This window comes from Mustela putorius, unplaced genomic scaffold, assembly GCF_011764305.1.
Source record: "Mustela putorius furo isolate JIRA1106 unplaced genomic scaffold, ASM1176430v1.1 tig00003962_pilon_pilon_pilon, whole genome shotgun sequence".
NCBI classification, from domain to species: Eukaryota; Metazoa; Chordata; class Mammalia; order Carnivora; family Mustelidae; genus Mustela; species Mustela putorius.
In genome coordinates, this window is record NW_025422106.1 from 16,803,353 (window position 1) to 16,823,358 (window position 20,006).

The window sequence follows — 20,006 nt, forward strand, 5'->3', positions numbered from 1 at the left end:
CAGATGTGCCCAGGGACTGTGCACTAGCCCTTGCTAGTCCTCCTGAGAGGGAGAGGCCCACCCAGCCGCCTTTGCTCTCTCCTGCCTGGCTCTCTGCCATAGAGACCCCCTCCCCCCACGGGCTTTCCTCCATGGAGAAGGGAAGCCTCCCTGAGTGTGACAGTGACAGGCAGGGACCTGCTGGGGGGTGGGGGGACTGAAGGGGGAAAGGAATCCAGATACCAATCTTTTTTCAACTCCCCACCCCACCCCAGCCTTTTCTCTGGAAGCCCTGAGGCTTGCCCCACCTTCCCGAATCAATGAGGGCAACTCCTAGAGGAGGTACCTCTTTGTAGGGGAACTTTCTGGGTCAGCACGTCCTCAGCCCCAGGGTCCGAAGGGATGTGAATGTCGGAGCAGCAGCAGGCCTGTGGCCCGGCTCAGCCGTGTTTTGATCTCAGGCCATTTAGTGTGTCCACAGTGTGCGTGTGCATGTGCGTGTGCACGCATGCACCAGGGCAAGACACAGAGCCAGGCACTATGCACTTTTCTCTTCTCCAGGAGCTGCTGCTCCGATCCAGTCTGGTCACCCCCATTTATTTAAGAAAATCAGACACAGTGGTGGGTAGAACCCAAGAGAGAAGCGGCTGTGGGCTGGGAGGGGTGGGGAGACGCTTGGCTCCCTGCTGCCTTGGCCTGTCCCAAGGTCCTTCACAGCATGTCCCCTGGTACCCTCTCCCCTTCCCACCAGATTCTGCTTCCTGGGGGTAGGGTGGCTGGCTGCCCCTGCGGAGAGGAAGGCATGGTCAGCAGAGCAGGAGGGGTGGGGCTAAGGCGCAGTGTTGACCTCGCTGTGGGCTCAGCAGGGGGACCCGGCGTCCCTGGGCTGCCCAGACCACAGTGCTGGGGTATGGTTTGCAAGGGGCAGACCCAGGGCTCCTCCCCACTGAGGCCCCTGCCCACAGCCAGTTTAGACAGAGGAAGGAGTCCTGAGATCTCAGGAAGGTGCCTGGCTTGGCCCAAGACCCCTCTGTAGGGTCAGCTCCCAGGTCCTGGGAAGGGACCAGGGGCACCCAGAAGCCAGCAGATGCTACCAGTGTCCACCCCCCACCACCACCGATAGTTTGTCCACAGCAAGATCCTTGGCAGGGCAGGCCACCGCCGCCTCCCCACCCTGCAGGACAGAAATCCCTGAATAGTGGTTTGAGAAAAGTCTTTGTGCAGCTTGTGACACAAGACCCCCCAAAGCCCCCCCCCAACACAGGGGGAAGACAGGGGACACGGGGGGCAGGGGCACAGTGTGGCCCACCTCACCCCAAGCTTGGCCTCCATACCTCACTTTTGGGGCAGGGGGTTGTCTACGACGGGAGGAGGTCTGCAAAGAGTGGAACATGGCCCGGGATTGCTTTCCTCCTCGAAGCTCCTGAGGAGGGAGCCCTCCACCTTGAGTGGCAGAATTGGGTACGGGGTGAGGTGGCCGGACGGACCCCGTAGGGTAGGCGGCCACCCAGCACGGAGCAAAGCTGCAGGGGCAGGGAGTACAAAATCCATGTCGGCCGGCCTGCGTCAGTGTGAGCGGGGGTCCCAGCCACGTTTCCCACAGAGCCCCCCCACCCCGGGGGACGGCGCCTCTACGCGATCTCTTTGATTCTGCGCATGTAGTTGTGCAGGTCTGGGGGTGCCGTGGGCCGCGTGGTGCCTGCCACATCCGGGCAGCCCCAACCCAGGTCCTCTTCGTCCTCCTCGTCCTCCTCGCCGGCGGGCACCGAGTCATAGGCCAGCTCCTCCGTGGGCAGCGTGGTGAAGGTGGTAAACTTGACCCGCTTGCGCTTGGAGGTGGGCGAGCTGGCAGGGTCCTCGGCCTGGTCGCGGGCCGAGCCGCCCGAGGAGCCGTCGCCCCGCCCGTGCACCTGGCTCTGCACGCTGGTCTGGGAGCTGCCGCTGCTGTGGTGGTCGCCGTGGCAGCAGGCAGGCACGGTCTCCAGCGGGTTGCCCGCGGGTGGAGATAGCTCCCCCTGCACCCGCAGGGGCTGCCCGTTGCCCAGGAACACCCAGTGGTGAGAGTGGTCCATGCTGGTCTGGCCCTCGGGCGGTATGCGCTTGTGTCGGTAGCGCAGCACAAAGACGATGCAGTTGATGAGGAAGACGAGGATGGCGAGGCAGAAGACGCCCAGCAGTGCGTACATGCCGATCTCCAGGTCCGTCAGCCCGCGCGGCATCTGCAGGAAGCCGGTGGGCAGCGGCAAGAAGTCTTCCGTGGGCGGCACGGCGCTGGCAGTGCCTGGGCCCGGGGCCTCCGCTGCTGGTATCGCTGTGCCCGGGGGGCCGGCTCCCCGGGCCTCGTCCTCGCCCCCGCCGGGGCCTGGCTGGCTGGGGCCCGGGTAGTCGTAAGTGGGGTCCTCCTCGTCCCGCCCAAAGTGCACCCGCAGACCCACGGGGGTCGTGGCCAGCACACTCTTGCGTTTGGTTTTCTGGCAGCTCTCGGCAATGGTGAGCTCTGCGCGCAGCAGATCCCCGGCACCCTCGGCCTCCGCCACCACCAGCGGGAAGGCCCGGTCCTGGGTCACCGTAGCCACCCGCTCGTCCAGGCTGCTCACCAGCAGCCCGTAGTCCCGGGGGCTGTAGAGGGAGAGGGGGGCGGTGGTGCCATCACTGTAGGAAAGCCACAGGCTTAGAAGGGCTTCCTGGAGGAGAAAGAAGGGAACGGGAGTCAGAGAGCTAGTCCTGGCTGGCTTCCCTGCTAGGTGCTGGGCAGATGCTGAGCTCTCTGAGGACAGGGACTGTGGTACTGTGGGTCCCAGCTGTATTCCCAGCCCTGGAACTGCTCCTGGCAGGTGGCAGGGCTTAGGAAGAACTGTGGGAGCAAGAAGTCCTCCTCTGGAGGTTGTGGGCAGGTAAGGGGCATGCTACTGCTCTAAGCATTTCCTTGTCCAGTTGTCCTTCTCCCCTTGATAACCTGAATGTATGTTCTGCCTTGGGTCGACCTTGAGCCCCCTTTGTTGCAGGAGTAACCCCATATCTCCATGCCATGCCTGACTTTGGGATCATTCCCATTAGACATGTGGAGACCTTCTCCTCTTCTCCTCCCAACCTTCTCCTCTGTTAAAACATTCTGAGAATTGCCTTCCCTATGGATGAGGAAGCAAGGCCCTGAGAGAAGGGATTGGCCTGGGGTCACGGAGCAAGTTAGGGGCAGGGGGACTCCTGGCTCAGTGCTCGACACCTGCCTTCTTGCTCCCTGTGCTCCTGCCTGTCACCTTTCTGCCTCTGTCCTGCGCCCCGGTGCATCTGTTGGGGGGCTGCAGCTGGGGCTCCAGAGATGGGTGAGGGTAATTCCTAGGGGTGGAGGCAGAGGTGATGGGCTGTGTGAGAATCCGGGAGGGGGAGCCCTCAGTGGGAACATCTCGGGGTGGCAGGTGCCAGAAGCGAGATCTTGGCTGGACTCCCTGTGCAGATGGGCAGGAGAATGGGGTGGGCCAGGTGTGCTGGGCACCAATAGTGGACAGATCTTCCATTAAAGCCTGAATTTGGGGGGCTCATGGCACAAGGACAAACTGGAATTGCCTTCATCCTTTCACACTGCAAGCCCCCTGGCCAGCAGGCTGGGCACCCGGTTACCTGCTTGAGGAAGCTGAGGGTCTGCTGGGCAGCTGTGGTGGCCAGGATGGTGTGACTGCTCCCTGGGCTGGGCCGCAGGGAGAGGGCGAGGCTGGCTACCACCTGGGCCTGCAGCTGTGTGATGCTGACCTTCTCCTCCGTCACTGTTAGCAGCGTCTCCCCAAGCACAGACTCCGTCAGTGGGGACACCACCTGAGACAGAGTGGAACAGGGGTGGGCCAAGGCCAGGAAAGCAGCATCCCCAAGATTCCCAGCCACAGGAATCCCAGTGTTGCTAGAAGAGAGGGCCAGAGCGTGGGGTGGGGGTGGGAGGGTAGGCTGGGAGGCTGGACTCTTGGGCCCTGCTTTAGGGCTACAGCTGGGAACCAGGGTCCAGAGGCCAAGTGAGGTTCAGGGGCTTGCAGGAGCCAGGCAGGAACACAGATGAAAGGTGGGCAGATTCTAGGGCAAAAAATAGCCCCTCACACTGATAAATAGCGATTGATCTTGGGGAGACAAAAGGGAGTGGTGGGGACTGTGGCAAACAGAACTTGTGCTCATGCAGGATTGACTCCATCCAGTTAGTGCCAGGTAGGAATGCAGGCCCAGGGTTGCCAGATTAATTGTCTGTAAAACCAGAAGTCTAGATCTTCGAAAACAAGAGAGCTCCCAATGTTTCATTGATGAATCAGCCGCTTTACAGATAAAGGCATATGGAGGCGGCTAGTAGCCGGTGGGTCACACTATTCACCATATTTTAGAGGGTAGATTTCTACCCAGGCACACAGCTATAGAGGAGGAGGGTCAGACTTGAGTTCCTACGTCCCCAAATTCCCTTTCCTGAGCCCCCTCTCCTCACCCAAACCTGCTCTCAGGGACCACACCGAGCCATATGGGGTTGGTAAAGGTCACCAGGTCTTGCAGGGAGATTGTCCTCCAAGGAGAAGTGAGAGGATCTTAACCTCTGACAGTGGGGTTTCAGTAGGTGGGGGGAGCAGGGCGCGGGGCAGCGAGTGTGTTTTGGGTGCCTGCTGGGGTTGATCCCAGGGACAGAATCCCTGTCCCTCCTGGGACGTCTGTGTTCTCTGCCCGCACGGTGCCCCTGTGCCTACCTTGAAGGGGGTGGTGCCCGGCTCCAGGCCCGCCAGCGTGCTGCTGTCCACCATGCGTGCCACTCGGGGGTCCCCCACCCGCATGAAGTCGCTGACCAGGTCAGTGACCTCTACCAGCCAGTCTGGGCCCAGCATGGGGACCACCTGGTCGGCGCCCTCGGACGATGTTGTGTGGAACTGCGTGAAGACCTGCAGAGTCGCATGTTGATACTGCAAGGTGCAGCCGCGGCTAGCGCTCGGCCGCCGCTCCTCCTCCTCCTCGTCCTCATCCTCACTCTCCCGGGCCGACCTGGAGTGGGGAGGCCGGGGGTCAGGGCTCTTCATCGGCCTCCGACCTGAACAAGTCACTCCCTCACCCTTGTGGGCTGCGGGCTCCGCCCCACTCCTTCTGTCTCTGACCAGCTGGGAGCCAGGTGTCCCCAGCCTTTTCTCTCCCAGAAAGGCAACTTCCTGCCCCTCCCTTGGCACCCTTGGCCTCTGCGGGTCTTCACCCAAGCCTGGAAATCAGCGGCGTCGAACCCTGACAAGCGCGGTCTCTTTCTCAGCACTGAGCACACGCCTGGCCCTGTTCTCCGCTCTCAACTGGGGCGAAGGCACTCCTTGCTCAGAGTGCCAGACTGCTCGGCTGGGGGTGCCCTTACAGCTGGGTGTGAACAGAACTTGGAAGGGATGAACTTGGAGATTTGGCTGAGATTTCCAAGCAGCGTGTGGAATGTGTGGCCTGGTTCCTCCTGCTGCTTATAGGAAAACCCAAGAGGAGAGAGGTAAACTGAGCCAAGCACCAGTAAGCAAAAGGGAGGCAGGACTGGATGAATCGGGACATTCAGCCTATCCAGGTTGCCGAAGATACGAAAACCAGGGGATTCGCGGTCCGGAGAGCAGGCTCTGGAGAGAGTGAGCCAAGGACATGGTTAGCGTTTTGCTACTGCTGTGGAAAAGAAGCCAGAATATCCATCCACAGAGGGCTCTCTCACCTGGCCTGACCCATCCTCACCACCATGCTGAGGTACATGCTAACGTGTCCATTTTGCAGACGAAGAAATGGGGCGCACAGAGAGGATGTGTTAAGTAGTCCAAGGTTGCCCAGCTAGGAAACGGCAATCAGGATTTAAACCCAGCCTATCTCACTTCACAGTGCACTACACCCTCGTGAACTCAAAGCTGGCCCGGGAGCTGGTCCCAGGGCAGAATCACAGACCCCCTCCCAAACCCACTGGGTCAGAATCGGCACTTTAACTGGCTCCTTGGGCTACCACGTGCACGTTCAAGTGTGAGAGGCTCTGATCCACATGGCCTGGCTCTTCCTTGATCTCTGTGTAATTGAACTGAGCCCAGCTCTTCCTTGACCACCACTTCTCCCCCAGCCCAGCCCCTCCCCACTTCGCTGCCCACCCCTCTTCCTCCCTCTGCCCTGCTGGCTCTTCCCTCAAGCAGCAGTGAGGGGTGAATGGAGTACATGCCCCTGAGATGCACACTCAGGTACATGAGGTGCCCCCCAGCGAGGGATCCTGGTGTGAGTCACTGCATGGCTGGGTTGGTACACACGAGGGTGCCCTTGGCGTTCACAGGCTGAGGCACCCACATACAGGTTTTGTCTTTGGCCTGGCTGCTCTCTCACCCTGTCTTCCCAGCCAACTCCTTTCCACTCATTCTTTAAAACTTAGCCAAGAGTCACCTCTTCCAGGAAGCCTGCCTTGACTTATCCTAGAGGAAGAGGTAGTTCTCTCCTCTGTGCCCCTTGATTCCCCACACAGAGGGCTTCCTGGGTCCACCATGTCCTGTGGCATGTACAGGACAGCCTCCCTGCTGGACCCAGACCATGGCTGGGTCAGGCACTGGTCACACTCACCCCATGTCTCAAGCATCCATCAGTGGCAGGCACACAGTAGCTGCTCAGTAAATGTTTGTTGACTGCCTAACCGACCAGCAGCCTGTGTACACCCGGGGCCTTATACACATACATGGGCCAGACCCCATACCAGGGCCGTGTCCACCTGTGAGTATCCCGAGCATCCAGTGTGTGGAAGGGCTGTACCTCCGGTCGGGGAGAATAGGCACCCTCCAGCCCTTCACTTGGCTGAGGCGTGCATCCGAGAGCTCGATGTGCAGGGGCAGCTTGGGGACCCAGACGGTCATTTCCAGAGGGGCATTGAGGATGTCATAGCGGAAGGTGACCCTGGCGTTCATGGACCCGCGCGACTCCTTTCCACTCACAAACACATAGTCGCAGCTGCTGGATACCTGGCGAGGGGGAAAGAGGGAGGTGTTAGCTTTGGGGGTCCCTGTTCCCATTATTTCTTCACAGATCATCATCTCTCAGTGGCCACTATGGGACGTTTTTGCTCCCTGGCAAGGGGTGACCATGCACCTGCCTTTATAGGAGGCTGCTTCTGAAGGCGCAGAGTACACCTCAGAGGAGCCTTAAGGCTGAGGGCCCCCCAAGCTGGCTCCCCTTCCCAACATGACTTCTTGTGCCCTGGCATGGGTGTCTTTTGGTGGCGTACTCCACGGTAGAGAGGGATGTGTCCTGAACTCATGATTCCCCCCGGCCCCCTTGGCCCTGCGACCACCAGAAAATAAGCAGCTGGTTAATTTCTGAGGCAGGGACTGTTCTAGCCAGGGGTGGAGGTAGGGGATGGAGAGAGGAAAAAATCAGGACAGACAGGTGGCTGGCTGCCACCAGTGGCTGCAGCTTGTACGAATGCATGCCTACCAAGACCCCAGCTTGCATTCCTAGAGGTTCCTTGGGTGGGCACGTGCCTGCCAAATACATCTCAGGGGACACCGGTGCCAGTCTGCAGGACAGATCCGGGTGGGTGTATACGTCAAGTGTGCCCAGTAGGTACCTGGCACACTCTGGAGTAAATCTCATGTGCAATGCGTTGAGGTGTTCCTGCTGGTACACACCCATGGGTGCATATCCTCGCATTTGGGGAGGATCTGATCATGCAGCTGGTGGGCTCGTGACATTCTGAAGACTCTGCTGGGGGCCAGGGAGGGTGCCAGGACTCTGGCTCATCTCTCATGAGCCCCTGGCTGTTCACAAACTCCTGCTAGCTCCCATAATCATCTCAGGTGGGGGTGGTAGGGCGTGGGACAGCAGCCCCGCCAGAAATGCTCATTTCCCACTTCAGGAGGCAGCGAACTCCCTCTGAAGGTTGGCAAATTCCACTCTGAGTGCTGGCAAACTTCATACAGAACCCGAGTGCATTCCATCGAGAGTGGAAACAAATTCCATTTCGAGTCTTTGTGAATTCCCTTTGGTATCTAAGCAGTCAAGACTTTGTTCTCGTCCACTCTGCAGCCAGGGTGGCGGAGCCTGGGGGGCAGAGGCAGGATGAGGGCCTTTGCAAGCAGGTCCGTTTTTCTCCTGTCCCAGCCTGCCAGCCCTGGAAAGTTCCACGGGCCTGGGCAAGCCCAGGCACCAAGCCATCTGCTCCTGCTCATTCGGGGTGAGGGGTCATTCTTCCTGGATGCGGGAGGGATGAGGTGAGGCTCTAGCTCCCCAGACCTGGGGGGATCTGGGGAAGAGTGTGGAGAGACAGAGCATACACATTCCCACCCCAGTTAGCCAGAGGGAGAAGGACACCCACGGCCCACTCCTCCTGCTCTCCTTCAGCCTGAGCTATTTACAGGCTCAGGGAACAGATTCCCTTTCCTGATCATCTGATTTGGGCACCTGCTGGAGGCTGGCCCGATGAACAGCTCACCCACCACACCGGCACCAGGACTGCCACTCTCCTGTGTCATTGCCTGTCCCACTGCCTGTGACTGCTGTCGAAAGGGGTAAATCTGGAGGCCCTCCTGGGGAGGTGGCAAACTAGGTGGGTCCCTTGAGTCAGACGGCTGTCCTGTTTGTCGGGCTGTGAGGACCTGGGGCCCAGAGTGGGTCTCTGGGGAGAGAGCTGTGGGAGGGGCCTGTAGGAGTTGGAGGATTTGGGGGTGTGTGTGCCCTGAGCAGGTCCTTCCTTACATAACCTTAACTCACATGCTTCTGGGGCTTCATCTCTGAGCTGAATCTCCTCCATTCGGGCACCAGCACCGGGTTCAGGGCGCGTCCTCGAGAGGCCCCCTTCCCACCCTTGTTGCTTTGCCCAGTGTCTGTCCGGGCAGGGGTTCAGTCATCACTTGATGTGTTAGATTGGGCTCAGGCTGTCTGCCTGCTCCCCTCTGCCTGCCATATTTCATATTCCTGCAGGAAGCCCACCAGGACCAGCAGTACCTGGGGCTTTTCTTCACCCCACTAGCCACGGAGGCCTGAAGCTATTCCTGCCACCCCGCCACCCCCCAGTTTCTCCTCCTCTTGCCTGCCACAGGGAGCTGTTTGGGATGCGAATTCCCCTCTGGCTTGGGTTTCTGTTCCCCCTGAAGGTCTGAGGCCCTTTTCCCAGGGGGCCCCCATCTCCAGGAAACCCACCTTGATGATGTCCTCATTGTCAGATTCACATTCCACTAGGGCAGAGACATCTAGGACGAGACCAGTCACCTCGATGGCGATGACCTTGACCGGGATGGCCACCGTCCTGCCCGTCAGGATAGCCGTGTTGATGATTTCGGTGTCCTGCAGGGAGGGTGGGGCCCTGCTGAGCGAGGGGCGCTTGTGTTCCTCCACTCTCCCAGGACACACCAGCCAAGCCCAGGCTCCTGACTACCCTACCCCTTGGTTGGACAGCCTTTCCCTGGGGACACCTGCACACATATGCACAGAGGTACAGCTGTCCAGTCTCACTCATCTTCTCAGATGCTCTGCTCGCTTGGTCTCCTGCTGTAGCCTTCTGGTCTACCTCCCTCCGCTGCCATGAAATAGCCCTTCCCCAGTGCCCCAACCACCTTCTCTTTGAAAACTTATATGCCTCTCAGAGTCACATTCAACACATCTGCCTGGCCATTCCAGGTGCCCCTGGGCTGGCCCAGTGTCCCTCTGGCCATTGCAGGTGCCCTGGGTTGTTTGGAGACAATCACTCCAGCCTCACCACCTCATGGCACCCTTCCCACATGCACTGTATATTAGGACAGACTACTCCCATTCCCATCCCCACACCTTTGCCCACGGGATCCCTGCCTACAGCACCCTCCTCACCATCTCTGATTGTATGAGCCCTTCCTTCCACCTGTCCTTCAAGGCTCAACTGCACGACCCCCTCCTCCAGGAAGCCTCTCCTGAGTGGCCTCTCTATGGGTGACTTTTCCCACCTCTGGCTCCCTGCGTATCTGCAGTCCTACTCCAGTACCAGGCACAGAGTGCCACCTGCTTCCAGTGAGTGTGCGTGCACACGCACACACACACACACACACACACACGCACACACCCTTCCACTCACAGGCACGCCTGGGTGCAGGAGATAGTCACACACTTGGGCTCAGGCCCCCGTGTACACAAGCACTGATCCATATGCATGCTCAGCCGGGCACACATTGGTCACGCACAGGCACCCATGACAGACACATGCGCCCACGGACCCGGCCGCCGCCCTGCTCACCATGGCCAGGGGCAGGATGGCCTGCACATCCCGCTGGATGACTGTCAGCTCGGTGACCGCCCGCTCCAGGTCAGGCAGGGCGCTGTGGCCGCGGTAGTCGACGTGCCACATGATTCTCCTCTTGACCGACTGGCTGGTGAAGTTCTCCATCTCAAAGTCCAGCTGCAGGATCTCCAGCGGCCCCTGGCCTTCCCTGCAGGGTCAGGGCGGGAAGTAGAGCCCGGGAGGAAGGGCTGCAAACAGCCCGGAAGCTCTGAAATCCCTTGTGGGCCCCCCAGCCCTCCTTGGCAGCCTGCTTGCTGGGGCCTTCAAGCCTTCTCCGGCCACCCCAGGTGCCCCAGCCTGGATCTAAAGTACCCAGCACCAGAGCACCGGCCCTCCTGCCAGCCTGGCTTCCTCCATCATGGGTCCCCCCCCCCACACACCCCTTCTCAGTGCCGTCCGGCAAGGAGGTGGGCAAGGGTGCTTACCAGGGGGGCAGCGGCGTGCCCTGGGCCCAGGCCACATCCACAGTGGCTGTTGAGTGCTTTGCTCCAGTCAGCAGCTCCGAGGTCACGTGCCACTGGCCGCTCCGTGACTTGGTGCCCAGAAGGGTCACACCCTTCTTGGCCTTCACCCTAGGACAACGTGGGAAAAAGAGAGGGAGACAGTCAGCCTAGGGCCCAGTGACTGCCTGTCTGGCCAATCCTGCCCCCCAACCTCAGGATGGGGCTAGGAGTAGGGGCAGCAGGTGAGTAATTCTCCCCAGTAAATTATCCTGGACTCAATGCTGGAGATGAACCTGGGGAATCTGGTATCATATAGCTGAAACCTCCAACCCTCCGTGGAGGCTTCAATCACTTCTACCATATCTCTCTGCCAAGCTTTTATCAAACCTCTACTTGCATACCTCAGTGATAGGAGACTCACTATTGCACACATCCCATTCCATTCTTAGAAAGCCCCTAAAAACTAGAAACCCCTTTCCCACATTTAGCAGAAGTATAACAGTCATGGGTTCTGCCCGGGCAAGAGAGAACAACTCTCCTTCATTTCAATTGTAACAGTTCTTCAGACAGTGGGAGCGGGGCAGGTGTTCCCTGAGTCTTCTTTGTTGCTTTTTGCCATAGTTTCAAGTTAACCCTTGCAGTTAGGGTTCAGCCCTTGCAACTAGGTCTAGTCACCCTCCTCTGGACACTAAACACATGGGCATTGTGGCCCATACGGAATACAACACTTCAGCTGTGCTCTGATTAACACTGACTAAAGAAGAACAGTGACCACCTCCTGAATTCTACATGTTCTACTCCTGTTAATGCAGCCCAAGATCTGTGGTGACTGATTTAAATAATATTCACATTCAGGTATCAATAAATCAGGTCTATCCCTCTCAGGAATATCTGAACTATAAAGTGACACCCTCAGGAGAGAGGGCAAAATTTAACTCAAAGAAGTTGGAGGTCAATGGCAATGTTTTGGGTCCTATGCATAATACCTGGGGCAGGGGAGATATTTTGCCCTTGATACGACCTACTTAAAGTATCTCTGAGTTTGTGAACTGTATCCTGTTCAGGGTGTAGAAAAGGCTGGGACTCCTGGAAATTTTTTTCTCCCAACTCCAGGATGGGGCAAATGTCCTGATACATGGACAGACTACTGCTCATCTTTTGGCTCCCAGCCAACGGGCTGCTCTCTGATCTCCATTTCTTCTCTTTGGCCTTGGTCTCTTCATCTGTAAAATGAGAGAGGTGCACCAGCTAACATCTATGGGCCCTTCCAACCCCATTCTCTCATTTTTCATACCTACGCTTGTGAAAACTGACATTTCTCCTTGACTGTTTCCCTGACCCACAGAGGTCAGAGGTCGGGCAGAAATTTTTGCTGTCATTAAGCCGGTGAAAACACGAGACTCAAGTAAATAAGGTGTCTTCCTGAAGTTATTCAAGCGATAAACGGAAGAGGTGGGCTTAGGATGCTGGCCAGGCAGGCAGGGAGGCGCTCGCCCCTACAAGGCAGCGAGCTATGCACTTGACCTCTGAAGGGAAGGCAGACCCTACCCCCAACCCACCAGCCCCCTACCTGAGTGTGAAATGCTCCACGCTGGGGCTGGAGGGAGAGGAGGAATTGGGGGCCAGGTAGAGGAGAATGCTGAGCACCTCCCCAGGCTTGAGGGGCCGGTCCGGCAGGCGGATCATTAGGTTGCTGTCCAGCCGGTGCTCCTGCAGGGCCCTTCTAGGGGGCGGGCGGAACAGGCTGATGCTCCCAATGCGCAGCAGTGGGTGCTGGGTGGGGCTTTCCGCGCGGGCGCCGGTCCCCGGCCCGGCTCCCCGACGTGCGCCCCCGCAGCCGCCCGACGCGTCGGGGGCATGGAGGGTGTAGTAGAGTTCGGCCTGCTGACTCTCCCCCGTGGCCTCGGGGTCTAGCCCGTCCGGAGACTTGCGGCGGGTGGTGGGCGGCGCGGCGGGGGCGGGGGGTCCGAACCAGGCCAAGGGCAGCTCGGCGCGCACCAGGCAGGTGGCCAGGCCCCCGCTGAGGCGGCAGGAACTCTTGACCTCCCGGGCGTCCCGGAAGGCGTGCAGGCGGACACAGGGCAGTCGCTCGGTGACGCCGAAGTCGTCCCAGTCGCGGCCAGCCACATAGAACAGCACCTGGGCCACCGGCTGCGAGGCGGGCACGCGGGCGCGGACAATGAAGGCTCGCACCTTCCAGTTGACGGTCAGGCGCTCAGGGATGTCCAGGGTGCTGGATGGCTGCAGCAGCTCCCGGGCCACCACCTGGCTGGTGCTGAAGGGCCCCAGGGAGACGTTGAGGACAGGTAGCTCCTTGGTCTGGAACACCACGAAGGGCTCCGAGCGCTGCAGGGAGCCGTTGGCGACCCGCAGGCGGCGGAGGCCGCGCATCCCGCAGGAAGAAGGCCAGCCGAGTCCGCGACAGGCGGTAGCTGACCGGCAGCACGGGGCTGGCCTGCGGCCCCGGGGGGCTGGGGCTGGCTGGGTGGGAGCGGCCAGAGGCTGGGGACAGACAGAAGCAAGAGCCCGGAGGGGTCAGCGGAGGCTGGACTGGGACCTCTGGGCACCCCAGCGTCCCACCCCCGCGGGGGGCGTCAGCTCCAACCACCTCCTCCCCCTTCACCACTGCCTCTTTTGCCCCAGCATGGGGGCGGTGGTAGGCCTGATAGCAGCGCAAAGCATGGTGAAGCTTTAGAGGCTTTCTTCCCTGGCGTCCTCATCGGTAAAATGAGGATAAAATGGGCTTCTGCCTGGAAATGTGGTCGTGAAGATTTACTAGTAGTGTGCACAAAGGGCTGCGAGCGAAGTGTGGCCCTGGGAATGACGGGGGCTCCGGGGGTTACAAGCTACTCAGCACTTCGCAGGCATTGGCCTGTTTAAGGCTCAAATGGACCCTCCCAGCCAGGTATTCTACCATTTCCTTGGATTTGTTCTGTTTTCTATAAATAATTTCTCTTTTTTGAGAGCCTGTTCTTGTATCTCACCAGTCAAGGTGTGGAATGCTTAAGTAACTTACCCATGTCAACTGAGCGACAGGGCCAGGACTAAGGTTTGAACGCGGGACCACCTGACTCTCAAAGCCAAGGCCGTTCCTGCCCCAACTGCCCAAGAGGGTGCAGGGCCCCCGGAGATCCCTTATTTCCCACTCCCCCCCCATGCGCTATACACTCAGGGAATTTGATCCCAGTCTCCCAAACACAACGTGGGCCTTAGGTCTGACGTCTCTGGTCCCCACATCCGTGCAGGAACCTGCCAAATTCTAGCAATTCCGCTTGTTGACTCTGGGGTGTGTCCCAAGCTGCCCTCGTCCTCCATCCCTGGAACCCTGCCCCAGTTCTGTCCTGGATGCTGTTGCTAGGACGACACATGGCATGACTGGGTCTCCTGTCTCCCCGTAATCGTCTCCCCGGCATGCCCTCCCTCCACAGCAGCGGAGTGATGTGCTCGTCCTGGACACAGATGGGAGCTTGTTGGCCCCTCACCGCCGGCCCAACTCCTGCTGGAGACTGTCAAGGAATAGGAAGGACCAACATGTGGGGGTTCGAGGTTTGAGAAGCAGTTCTGGATCTTGCCATGGACCCCTGAGTCACTTTCCTCATATTTAAAATCAGGGTAATGATAACAATGCTGATCTTAAAAAGATGTGGTGCTGTTACTGTTCTGTTTTTGAGAATCAAGTAAGAAAGCACTCTATAAATTATGCAATGTAAATATTAGGAAAGAATCTCTCCCTTTTGCTTACAAAACAAAATCCAAACTCACCTTGAGCTGGACTGTGACGCTCTACAACAGGGTTTCAGGTTCCCCTTTCTCCACTGTTCCCCCCAAGTTCCCACTGCCAACGAGACTGGACACTTTCTGGCTTTAGCACTCGCCAATGCCACCTTATCTCCCCTCCTTGGCTCCTGCCATGCCCTCTAAGTCAAATTCACTCCTTTCCTAACTGTACACATCCAGAATGAAATCTTCCTCCACGGTCCAGTGCCAATGCCACCTCCTCCGTGAAGTCCTCCAAGATATGACCTCAATTCCTGGGGTGTTCCTTCTCTGAGGGAACCTCTCGTCTTGCCTTGTGTGGAAGTTAGTTATCTATGAAGCTGTGCACTGAGCAAGCCTTCCACAAAGTGTGGCTGATTGGTGGGGACCCCCATCGCAAGGAGACTCCCAATCAACGCTATAGTGGTTGCTTGAAGTTTATGCACCTTTGTCACTTTATCACCATCAAAGAAACCTTAACAGTTTTACAAACCTTCCCAGCCAATTCCTCATAAAGGCAATGAACTAAAAATTCCCAGCTCTGGAGACTCTGGTGGCTCTAGTGTTTATGTCCTATTGTTTTTTTTTTTTAAATCTGTGGTTTAATTTCCTCATTCAGAAAAAGAAGCATTTGGCTTGGGGCAAGGTATAGGCCCTTAGAGTCAGGTGCTCTAAGAGGAGTGGCACCTGGTCTCATGCACCTGCTCAGGGCTTTCTCTGAGTGGCCCTTGGGGCCAGCTGGGGAAACTGCCCATGGGGGTGCGGCCCATGCTTTAACCACCAGACTGCTTCTTCCATTCCCAGGAGAACTCTGTTCCTGGGCCACCTTTCCCCCTGGATGCTCTGCACCCTGTGGGGTATGCTGGCTGCCATTGGTGGGCTAGAGGTGGGTAGCTGAGTTCAAGAGGAGGACAGGAAGATGCCTGGAGAGATGGGGGGAGCCTTTCTGGCAGGAATCCCCGCCGCACAGTTACTCCAGGAGTCTCTGACCCTCGCCATTGTTGGGAGGCTGGCCCAAGTCACACATTTGGGGTCCAGGAAAACAATCTGAGCCAGGGCACAAGGAGCCAGCCAATTGCTTTGGAAGCAGCGAGAAGCAGGCAAACAAAGATTTCAAGACTCAGGTTCAAGTTTCTCCCTGTGATACTCCCTGGCAAATTACTTCTCATGTTGGGCCTTGGTTCCCACATCTAAAATTGAGATGGTGATATCGACCCCCTTATAGGGATGTTGAGAGTAGATAAGAGGCCAAGGGGGCAGGGGAGGGCAGTGCTCAGGATGGCGGGATGGCCAGGGCTGGGATGGGGAGGAGTGGCCATGCCTGTCCCGCTGGGGTTGTGGAAGGGCAGCTGCCGCAGCTGTAAGTGCTCCCTGTCCAGGCCGGGTGGGGCTGCAGAGATCATAACCACTGTCCCCGCCTTGCTTACCGTCCCTGGGAGATCCCAGACACTGCTAAGTGGCACTTAGTCCCCTCTGACCCTCTCACTGTCCCAAGCTCCCTGTGGGCCATCTGGACCCCTGGGAGGCACGGCACGGGCCACCAGATGGGCAGCAGATGGGGGCATGGAGGAGGGGACTGGAGACCATGTTTGCATGGACCCCTCTGCCCTCAGTGGATTTTTGGTGAATGAATGGAGTTCTTGGAAGGAGCTGCCCACGGACTGGGGTGCCATGCGGGGTAGAAGTGTCTCCTGCAGCATCCGAGGGGAAACTAGGTGGCACTGAGGGAGAGGGGTCCCAATGCTGGGCAGCAGCGGATAAGGAGGCTGAGTTTCTGAAAGGGGGAGCAGCCTGTGTTAAAAAAACAAAACAAACAAACAAAAAACCCCAAAAAAACCCAGCTTGCTTTCAGACAGGGGAACCAGAAAAGACAGTATTAGGGCGCTACAGTGTCTGTATTTATGTCGTCGTGACACACGACAGCCCCTCCAGTCACCACTGTGAGTCATTCTATCTTCCGGGGCCCAGAGCCTCCTCTGTGGGGGCGGTGAGGGCTTCTGAGACTCCAGCACTAACCCCCTGTCTCCTGGGCTCACTGACTCTGCAGCCTGAAGGAAGCTGCTGGATCTCTCTGGGCCTCGGTTTCCCCAGGGCTGTGGGAGAGGCTCTGGAAGTGTTCTGGGGGTGGCGGGGGCAGGAGGGGAGACCTGTGGAGCTGTCGGCAGACAGATCAGGTTTTCAGGGATGCTCTGTGGGAAGGTGTGTGCACGCTTGTGTGTGTGTGTGTGCGCACGCGTGTGTGCGTGCGCAAGTGTGCACGCTGGCCTGCATCTCAGCCTGGAGCAGGCCCAGGCTGAGGACGGAAGAGCTGCTGGACAGTTTCCTGAAGGACCGCGGGTGGGAGAGGAGAAGATCTACACAGATCTGAGGTTGGTGGGCTCAGGGGGTGGGGGGCAAGAGGTGCTGTAGGGGTGTGAGTGGTAGACAGCCTGAACCCCCAACAGAGGGGCAGCTGCTCCCATAGGCTGGCGCACACCTGCCCCTAGCTGGTCTTCAGGCTTGGCCCCTCTCCCTGTTCCCCTTGCTCCCCAGATCACTTGCCCTCCAGACCCCTACTTCCTGCTCTCATGTTCTGGACCAGCTCGCCCTGAGGACCAGGCTTGACTCTGTCCTCCTGTCCTGCCTCAGCTCCCCTCGGAGAGGCCTCCCTGCTGGAGTGGAAGCCGGGCTCTTCTCTGTGTACACAGCCTCGGGCCTCCTGAGGCATTTGGGCCTGGCCCCGGGATCCTCTGCTTCTCACAGAAAGGGCTTCTCCATATCCTCTCGGGCACATGAGGGGTGTTAGGAGTTAAACTGTGACCTCCCCACCCCAACTCCTTCATGAAAGGCCTGACCTCCCAGGAGCTCAGAAAGTGGCTGTGTTTGGAGACATGGCTTGCAAAGAGGTGATGAGAGTAACATGAGGTCATTAGGGTGGGCCCCAATCCAGTACGACTGGTGTCCTTACCAGCAGAGGGGATCAAGACACAGATACCCAGAGGGAAGTCCTCGGGAAGACGCAGGGAGAAGGCGGCCCGCTGCGGGGCAAGGAGGGAGGCCCAGGAGCAGTTCTCCCCACTGACCCTTTGGCCTCGGACTTCCAGCCCCAGCACGAGAAGCAAGAGTCTGTTGTTTTAGCCCCCCAGCCTGTGGTGCTGTGCGAGGGCCGCCCAAGCAGACTCACACAGGGAATTGGCTAAATGGGCCCCTCACAGCCTCAGTCTCCCCAGTAGGGAGTAGAGACACCTTACCAGGGATGAAGATGGGCTGGGAGAGCGCACAGGGATAAGGATGGCGGCCAAGGCACTCCGAGCCCCTTCCTAACACCACACCTAGCATGTGACCCTTTCCCGCTGAGCTGACCCCGGCAGGTGCACCCAGCTCTTCACAGCGGGGTATCTCAGAGCGGGGTGTCTGTGGGTGCCACAGCCTGTACTCCCATCCCTCCCTGCCCAGCCCCTTGGGGAGCACCAACCCAGGGCTGCTTCTGGGTTATGCTTCCCTGAGAGGCATTGGCCTTCATCGTTCCTTTCTTGTTCCAGAAAGACATGATGGCATGAATAGAGGCTTCACTGGCCCTGTGTCCAAGGGCATTGGACTAGACCCGCCGGCACCCAAGAGAAGAGGGCAGGAGATGAGGTGTGGGGTCCCCTCATCCTTCTGTGCCTGGTCCTGGCACTGCCTCTCACCATGGCCACCTGGATTGTGCTTCCCTACTGCTTGGCTCTGTCCAGCTTAGGCTGTGACCGACCTGGAGCTCGGCCCTGGTATGTGCGACACGCAAATGATCGCCAAACTGTTTCATCTGTCACTCCTGGGAATGCTCCCTGAAGGCAGGCCCATGCACCCTGAAGGCAGGCCCATGCGCCCCTCTCAGGCCACACCCAATACCAGGAGGCACCTGCTTAGTTGTGCTTTGGTCTTTCCAGCAGGACTGGGGTATGGGCAGACACTGGGTTAACGAATCTCGATTCTACCATCTTATAAGGCCTGGGGCACCTGTGCAGGGCTAGTGGCTGGACAGAGGCCCTGCCTTCTCATCTCAGCTGGCTGTTGGTGTCTGGGAGAACAGTGGGGGCCTCTGAGCGCCCCCAGGAAACCTTCTCACTTTTTCTCCAGGCGCACAGCCCTGCCCTTTCCCCCGCAAACAGATTGGAGGCTAGAGCCAGGCAGGACGGAGACGGGGGGTGCCTCTGGCCATCTCCCTGCTTCTACCTAATCAAGATCAGATGCCTCCTGCTTCTACCTCTAATTGTCCCAAAATTAAAACTAATCACTGGCAAATCAGAATTAAAAAAAAAAAAAAAAAAGATTGTCATTAGCTTTGGTGAGTTTGAGGCTGAGGGACACAGCAGGGTGTCAGCAGGGCCCGAGGGCACTGGGCTGTGCTCTGAGCAGGCTAGGTTACTCACCTGTGTGTGTGAGCATGTGTGTGCCCCACCAGAGGTCAGTGTCAGGGGACCCTTCGGCACTTGCTCCTGAACTTGCCTGAACGTCAGACTCAGCAGGAGCGAACAAAACAAGCACAAACCGACTCTAGGGCTGGACCCGGGCTTAACACCATCCCCTTCGCCAGGGCAGAGACCCGGTGATCTGTATGTTTAGCAAGCATCCCAGGCCTTGTTATCACAGGGTCTGGAAAACACAGTGCTAGGCTGGAAGGGTTGGGAGATGCTGAAGGCTGTGGCTTGTACGGCGTAATTTGGCACTGCTGACAGCAGATGATGAAGGACCCAGAGTCTAGCACAGAGCCTGGCACACACAAGCACCAAATCTATGAATGGATGAAGAAATGAACAAGACGCAGCAAGAGACATGGTTGCTGCAGATGACCAGGATCCCAGGGTCCATGCGTCTGCTGTCAAGGGGCCAGGGATGGGCTTTGCACAGTGAAACCACCCCCCCCTCCCCCGCAGGTCAAGCTCTAGGCCCATAGCAGGGCTGGGACTTCAGGGGAAACCTCTCTGGTCCAGGAGAGCTTCAGGGGAGGAATTTCCCCTCTGAGGGTGCCTGGAAGATGGCTCTGGCCAGGAGGAGGGGTGCCCGGCTTCCAGTTCTGCTCTTCCTTGGCTAATGGGTTAGATCTCACCGGGGCAAGCCTGTCATTTCTGAGGCCCCGTTTCCCCATCAGCAAAATGGGGAATCATGAACCAATATACCAGGTACCATGGAGAGGGGTGCCTTGGTTGGAAAAAACCTGTCTTGAGGAAGGTTTTTCGGTTTTTGTGTTTTAAATTAGTGATACCAGTATTAGCAAGGGCTGTAAGGAATGGGGGCATCCACACACCCTTCGGTCAGAGGGTACACAAGACAATTTTCCAGAAAGCACTTTCAAAATATGCTTTCAAGACCTTGACACCGTTCATGCTCCTTGACCCAGCGGCTCGCCTTTGGGAATCCCGTGTGTAGACATCAGCTCAAAGATTTATGTAAAAAGATATTCACTGCAATGTTATGTTTCTCAGTAAAAAATTAGAAACACCTAAGTGTCCAAAAGCAGGGTTTAAATAAAAGCAGATGCTTAAGAACGGATGTGTGTAGCCATTACAGGTCTAGTTTTCAAAAAAAGAAAATATTGACTCAGAAGGGAAAATGCTCACTAAATAGTTTGAACT

The 20,006-nt window shown here is 58.0% G+C and overlaps 1 protein-coding gene across 1 annotated transcript in view; it reads right to left on the reverse strand.

The window, feature by feature from the left end:
- Positions 1–522: 522 nt before the first annotated feature.
- The window catches only part of TMEM132E (transmembrane protein 132E), a 53,322-nt gene continuing 33,838 nt past the window's right edge, over positions 523–20,006 (reverse strand). Inside the window, 9 exon segments of the mRNA XM_013053587.2 lie at positions 523–2,663; positions 3,598–3,789; positions 4,689–4,977; positions 6,724–6,929; positions 9,106–9,249; positions 10,169–10,361; positions 10,639–10,785; positions 12,227–13,023; positions 13,025–13,158. Of these exon segments, the coding sequence (XP_012909041.1) occupies positions 1,611–2,663; positions 3,598–3,789; positions 4,689–4,977; positions 6,724–6,929; positions 9,106–9,249; positions 10,169–10,361; positions 10,639–10,785; positions 12,227–13,023; positions 13,025–13,158 (3,155 nt within the window). The 3' untranslated portion in view covers positions 523–1,610.